The sequence below is a fragment of the Hipposideros armiger genome, unplaced genomic scaffold, assembly GCF_001890085.2.
Source record: "Hipposideros armiger isolate ML-2016 unplaced genomic scaffold, ASM189008v1 scaffold_695, whole genome shotgun sequence".
NCBI classification, from domain to species: Eukaryota; Metazoa; Chordata; class Mammalia; order Chiroptera; family Hipposideridae; genus Hipposideros; species Hipposideros armiger.
Genome location: NW_017732045.1, coordinates 848,369 through 854,863, shown reverse-complemented (window position 1 = coordinate 854,863; position 6,495 = coordinate 848,369). Strand labels below are relative to the sequence as shown.

Below are 6,495 nucleotides of genomic sequence, written 5' to 3'. Positions count from 1 at the left end.
AAGTCTGATTTCTTGTACTAGGAACAACATCTTCCCCAGATGAATGACACATGCCACTATCTATATATGCCATTTGGAAGATGAGGGGCAGCAAAAGTACATCAGCTGTCCACTACATCATTTAAGCAAAGCTCACCAAGAATCTTAGAGCTCAACTGGGCAAATCATGATATAAGCTGTGGCTGACTGGAAAAGTTGAGAGGACGAGGCCACAGAACCAGGATCACCCAGAGATGGAAACTACAGAAAGCACAGAGGCCCAGCTATAAAGACCAAAACTGAGTCGCTACATGCTCCTTGCCAGAAGGTTCACAAGGGGCACCAGGAAGGACCCCGCCCCACAACTGTGAGTAGGTCTCTCTTGTAATAAAGTTAAGCTTATTGGGGTGTATCTGTCCTGTTGAGACCTTCAAGTAGGATCTATCGCTTTGGGGACTGGGGGACAAGGGCATACATCAGTCATCTAGGGAAGATATGGATCCTTGAAGAGGAAGCCAGACCTTTGAAATTGGTCTTGGCAGGGAAGAAAATCCCTTAGACCCTACTTTCCCAGGCCTAGATTTGGGGGAGTGGGGGCATACTTGGGGCACTTGAGGGCTGCCCCAGAGGTAAGAGAATGGTGGGCTCTGTCATCCACAGCAGGCTGGAGACTGGGCTCAGAAGCAAATTGGAGAGGGCTACAGGCCAGGTTATCCCATCCTAGGGACTGTCTTCCCTTCCCTTCTCTCATCCCCGAGCCTTGAGGAAAGTTGTAATTTGATGTTCTAGTCTGGTCTCAGCCAGGCAAGAGATATTATAACCATATCTGTGGGTCTGCCCTTAGGCCACAGGAGGAGAAAGAGCCCAGTGTCCTAACCTGGAGCTGGGGTGGTGATGACAGCAGTAACACCAAGGAAAGTGAGTATCTGAGAGTTACATTTGGGACTGAGGGGTCCATTTGCCCCCCTCAATTACTAATTTCTGAGAATCCAGATGCTAGAATGGTGGATTCCCTTTCAGGACTTCAATAAATGTATGTTGAACAGAACATTTTTGAAAAGGAAAGGCAGTACTTCTGAGTTCAGAAATCTCAATAAATTACTACTATATTTGAAAAGCTGACAAAGTTAGAAGGTGAAAAACTACACAAAAAAAGTCAGTGCTACATCCTAAGAGAGGTAAGTGTCAGATTCCAATTCAACAAGCTCCAAGAAACTGGCCAAAATCTTTTTTCTGACCTGAACTTTGGTTACTTAAATAAGTGAATCTGTTTTTATATAAGTGAATTTGTCTTCTTAACAAGAATAATCTGTATTACAGCTTTGATATTATCAGTCAAAAAGGTTAAAAAGGGCAGCTGAGTGGCGCATTGGTTAAGAGTTGGCTTGGGATGCCAGCTCTGAGCAGCAGGGGCCTGGTTCGGATCCCACATGAGGGCCAGTGATGCTGCGCCCTCTACAGCTAAGATGGTGAACAACAGCTTGACCTGGAGCTGGGCTGCCGTGAGTCACCGGCGATGGTGTAGGCTGCCATGAGCTGCCGTGAGACGCCGTGAGCTGCCGTCAAATGGCCAGCGAGCGACTGCCTCACCTGGAAAGAGCACAATGATCACAATACCATCATGGGCCAGTGAAGCAACGTCCCCCACAACTAGACTGAAGAACAAAAGGATAGCAACTTGTCTGTTCCCCCTCCCCAATTCCCCAACGCTGTTCTGCTCCCCCAATTCCCCAATAAAATCTTTTTTAAAAAAAAGGTTAAAAAACATTTATTTAGGTGGTCAGCCAAAAATATGATTATTTGTTTTTGTAACAATAGGCCATTGAATAATAATTAAAATTAACTTTATTAACTTTATTACTACAGACATTTACAAACATAAAGTGTCCTGTGCTGAAATTAAGGATTTACTAGAGTTTTCTGGTAACTTTGCCTTCCCATCCATTACCCAATATTGAATACGATTTCCTTTACAAATGTTGCTGTAATGGAATTAGGTAACACACATCGAATTCCCATTTTTAACAAGATTGACAGAATCATGGCCTTCTAAAATATTTTGGAACTTAGCTCTCATTATAAAGCTATATTCATACTGTTCACAATTTTGTTTAGAGTAATACTATCATTATAGAGGCCAAATGATAACTCATTCAAGAAAATAATCACATTTTATACCAATGAATGTCCCATCATCTAAGCAAAAAGGCCTGAAATTTCCTTTTGAAGATGTAGTTTTGTTTTGACTACCCCATAATTTACAAAATAGCTGTTTTTCCAAAACCAGAGTGGCACGTGCTATGCTTCTGAACCACATCTATAATATAATACAGTGCTTTGAATTAAATAAAGAACTGACCTGCTCCATTTGACCACTCTCCATATCCTTCTAGTTGCCTAATTCTGTGGCTAAAGCAATTACACAAACCTAAAAGTCAGATTTTCTGAAAGTGGATGGGAGACAGCAATCTCATGAATGTCAATCTCTTGTCATTTTCCAAAGGTGAAAATTGGCACAAAAGTCAGATATCTTGTCTTTATTAAAGGATCTCTGTGACAGAAATTGAGATTTTCATATGGGACTCTGGGGAGTCCCATACATGACACAGAGAGAGACTTCAGGTAGACTCATGTAAACATAACATTTCAATCTCTGGTTAGATATGACGCCAGAAATGAAATCTTAAGTTTCCATTGAGCCCAAGGATTTTTTTTTTCACCTCTGAATGATCTAAAAATACACTCAAAAGTCTTTAAAAGTGGACACTGGAGTCTATTTCTAGAATAGCTAAATCAACTAGCTTGGCTGATTGATTTCTGCAGCCAATGGATCATGAAGTTAGGCAGGAAAAAGTACAACCCAGATTTTTTTTTTTTTAATCCAGTGCCCACACAGAAGGCCTTTACAAAAAAATAAGAGTAACTCCATTAGGCTAATTTCCTCATCTTACCATTTCCACCCATATAGAGTATCCCAAAAGTCTTGGAACAGTTTTGAGCTTTAATAAAACCTCAAGTATATAAATGCAGCAAACCTGCAAAAAAACATACATCATTTGGAGGTTTACTTGCTTATATTCCATACTTGTTTAGCTTTGTGACTTTCGATAACATATTTTTAGTTTTTTTGTTATTGTTGCTAAGTACCTGTGTTTGAATGTGGCAAACAGCAGCTGTTTTTAAGTTATCAGAATTTAAAACTGCACTTTTGGAATACTCTTTATGATCCCCAGTCCAAGTCCCTGTCCTAACTCATTTTACCGATGACTGACAGTTGAACTCTGAAATGGATTAACTTGTTTTCTTACAAGTTCTCTTCTTTTCTTGCTATATTCCCAGAGCAAAGCTGGTTGAACATTTCTCTGACAGTTTTGTATAGTTTTCTCATTTATACATCACTGCAGATGTAATTAGTTTGGTGAAAAGTACCCAGGCACACAATTCTCAAACTCCTGTTTTATAGCCATAAATCTCAACCTCTATGTTTGATGTCAGTACAACTGAAAATGATCTGTGGCAGTATTGTGGACATGGAAGTGGTCATATTTTAATAAATTTCCACATATTCATCCAGTTGAAAAAACCTGTCTTGACTCTAGGGGTTTTCTCCCCTTCTTCCTGATCAATGTTACTTGGGATTTTATCTGTGACTTCTTTTGTTTTTATAAGGGTCTCATATATTTCCTGGACTTTAGCAATTTCTTTCTGGGCATCAAAATGGACTTTTTGCCTGGTCAGGAGGGGAACAATTAAATTAAAATCGTTAATTCGCTTGTTTAGTTTTCTGATGTTTTCTTGAAACTGCTCACAAACTTGGCTCCATTGTTTCTGCTCAGTTGGTGTCATTGGATTCCCAAGTTTTTTCCTCGACTCTAAAATTGCCTCTCTGAGTTCATCAATAGTATCCTTTATTTCCTTTTGCATTAGGATCCATTCTGGTTGGTATCCATTATCTATCAAGATTCTGTTCAGGTTGTGGGTCATGGGATCAATATATGAGCAGCCAGAAAATTTTTGTAGAGGTTTTCCTTTCCCACTGAGATTGTCAAAGTCTCCTTTTGCCATTGATTCCTGAATGAGATCCTCCACTAAACGCTCTATTGCTTGAGTTATTTTTTGTTCTTTACTCTGTCTTACATCTTTAACAGTTAAACTATTAGCGAAATACTGGCTTTGTAGCTTCTGCTTTTGATATTCCATCACTTGCTCAGTGGCACGATCTGCTCTAAATTGCCTATATTGTTTCTCTCGTTGACTTGGAGTTCCAAAACCAATACCTTCGAAACTTAAATAATGCCGGTGTTGGGGTGTTTTATATTTGAATTTTTCTTCCTCTTCTTCTTCTGCTACTTTAACTTTATTCTGTCTTTTTGTTTGTTCTATCACATGGGAAAGCACCTTCCTATAAGCTTCTTCGATCTTTATAAATGTTGCAGAATCGGCAGTAGTAGAACCACCATCGGGATGGTACTGCTTGGCAAGCTTACGATAAGATTCCCTGACATCATCTGCAGAACATCCTTCATCCAGATTCAGCAGCCTATAATATTCTCTCATCTTTTTTTTGGATTTATGAGTTGACATCATCCTATTTCTAATTACACCAAGATATGGAAGCATTTTCACTCGATTAGGAATCATTGCAGCATTTATCAGATGCGATCTTAAGATTTGAGCCATCATCACATACATTGTGTTCATTTTTATACCCAGTTCTTCCTAGTAATGACCTACAAAATGACAACAAATACAGGGTAAAGAAAGTTGTATTATCCACTAATTTCATATATTTGGCAATAAGGAAGAAATTATAAGTACAATATGAGTCAGTTCTAAGGCTGTTGCCAGACTTCTTATAGCTGTATTTCACTTATGTTAGAGGAGATATGGAAGTTGATGATGTCTAACATTAACATATTGTGATATAACCTGGATTCTACCCACTAACCACAGAATTTTAGAGCAGGCAAGTTCTTAGAGACCATCTAATCCAATCTCCTCATTTTATGAGAAAATGTAGGCCCAGAAGGTTAAGCAATATAACCGAGTCACATAGCAAGGTGTAAGCAAAATGAAACACAAAGGTGTACGCACATGAAACAGCACATGACAAAGTATGTACCTAACTAATCTGACACTAAATTGAATAGAATCAAGTATCTAAAAGACTTTAAACTCTACAGCTTGTTAGGAAGGAGCTATTTGCTACATGCTACATGCCAGAAAACCAAGATAAACGTGAGCCCTCCCAAATGTCAGATGTTATTTTAAAAACGCATGGTAGAGGACAAAGACTTCTACATAGATAACGGCAATGAAATGATGGAAGTGGTTTAACTGTGTGATTCTAATGGGTAAACGCTAAAACTGATATCCTGGGGGGCCCCAATATTCTGGACAATTGCGGTTAAAGACTTTTGGAGTCGATTGGCACGGTGGTGATTATGCGAACGTAGTTGTTGCAGGGGCGTGGTCAGTCCCAATGGGGGACACGCCCCGCCCCGCCCCGCCCTCTACTCACCACAGACGCGGGGAAGAGGTTCAGCTACTCCCGCCCCCATGCTGAGCCTTTGCGCATGCGTGCGAGGTCCGCCCTCCTCTCACCAGGCGACTCCGGGGCGGCGAGGGGCGAGTGTCTTCGCTGGACTAGACCATCTGCCGTTTTACACTGAGGGGCTGGAGGGAGGGGTGGAGGGCAGAATCATACCTAACCGGGACAGGTATCCTACCTTACCCGTGGACCCAAGAATCTCTCTTAAAATGCACTCTACCCAAGAGGATACAGGCAGGTCATTTCGGGAGGACACGTCCTGCCCCAGGGCGATCCGCTCCGCCTCCGTCCCCACCTCGAGCGGGAGGTGGTCTGGTCGATTGGGATTGTGGGAGGTGTAGTTCGCCGGGAACTGCGACGCCCACTGACTTCCTGCCTGCGCCTGCGCCTGCGCCTCCCGCGAGGGAGGCCGGGAACGAGCAGGGGGAGGTGGAAGTGGCGTGGGGGCGGAAACGGAGGCGTTCGGGGCTTATTGCAGGGTGTGGTCAGTGTAGGTCGGGACCTTTGAAGTCTTAGTGGTTCCCAGGGCGACGGCCCTTAGTAATTTGTTTTTGGGAGGGGAAGACGAGTCTGTTTCCTTAAACAGGACCTGAACAACCTCTTCCGACTCTGCAGACGAGGACACCAGCGCGGAGACGTGAAAAATCTACCTAATCCAGAAAGGTCGAGCTAACCCAGGCTAGAAACCTAGTTTTTTCATTAATTTAGCAAGTATTTAGTGAGCAGCTCGCTTCGCCAGGCGTCGGTAAGGGGTGAGGACAGTCGAGGACAAAATCAAAATAGGCGTCTCCGGGCTTTAAGTTCAGTCACCGTCATGGGGATTTACTACGGGGAGATACTTTTTTTTAAAAAGAAGGAAAAAACATGAGGAGCCAGACCTGGATTGAAAATCCTGTGCCTTCCATTTGGTTTTTTCTGTGCATTTATCTGGAGTACCAGTAAAGGGTAATCGTGTATTTAGCACT

General features: G+C 42.0%; 1 protein-coding gene across 1 annotated transcript; it reads right to left on the bottom strand.

Moving 5' to 3' along the window:
* Positions 1-1,801: 1,801 nt before the first annotated feature.
* Positions 1,802-5,841, bottom strand: DNAJC28 (DnaJ heat shock protein family (Hsp40) member C28). The gene is made up of 2 exons (XM_019626943.1): positions 5,501-5,841; positions 1,802-4,709 (listed from the first exon to the last, which is right to left on the bottom strand). The coding sequence occupies exon 2, from the start codon at positions 4,678-4,680 to the stop codon at positions 3,520-3,522; it is 1,161 nt and encodes a 386-aa protein (XP_019482488.1). The 5' UTR covers positions 4,681-4,709; positions 5,501-5,841; the 3' UTR covers positions 1,802-3,519.
* Between the last annotated feature and the right edge of the window lie 654 nt (positions 5,842-6,495).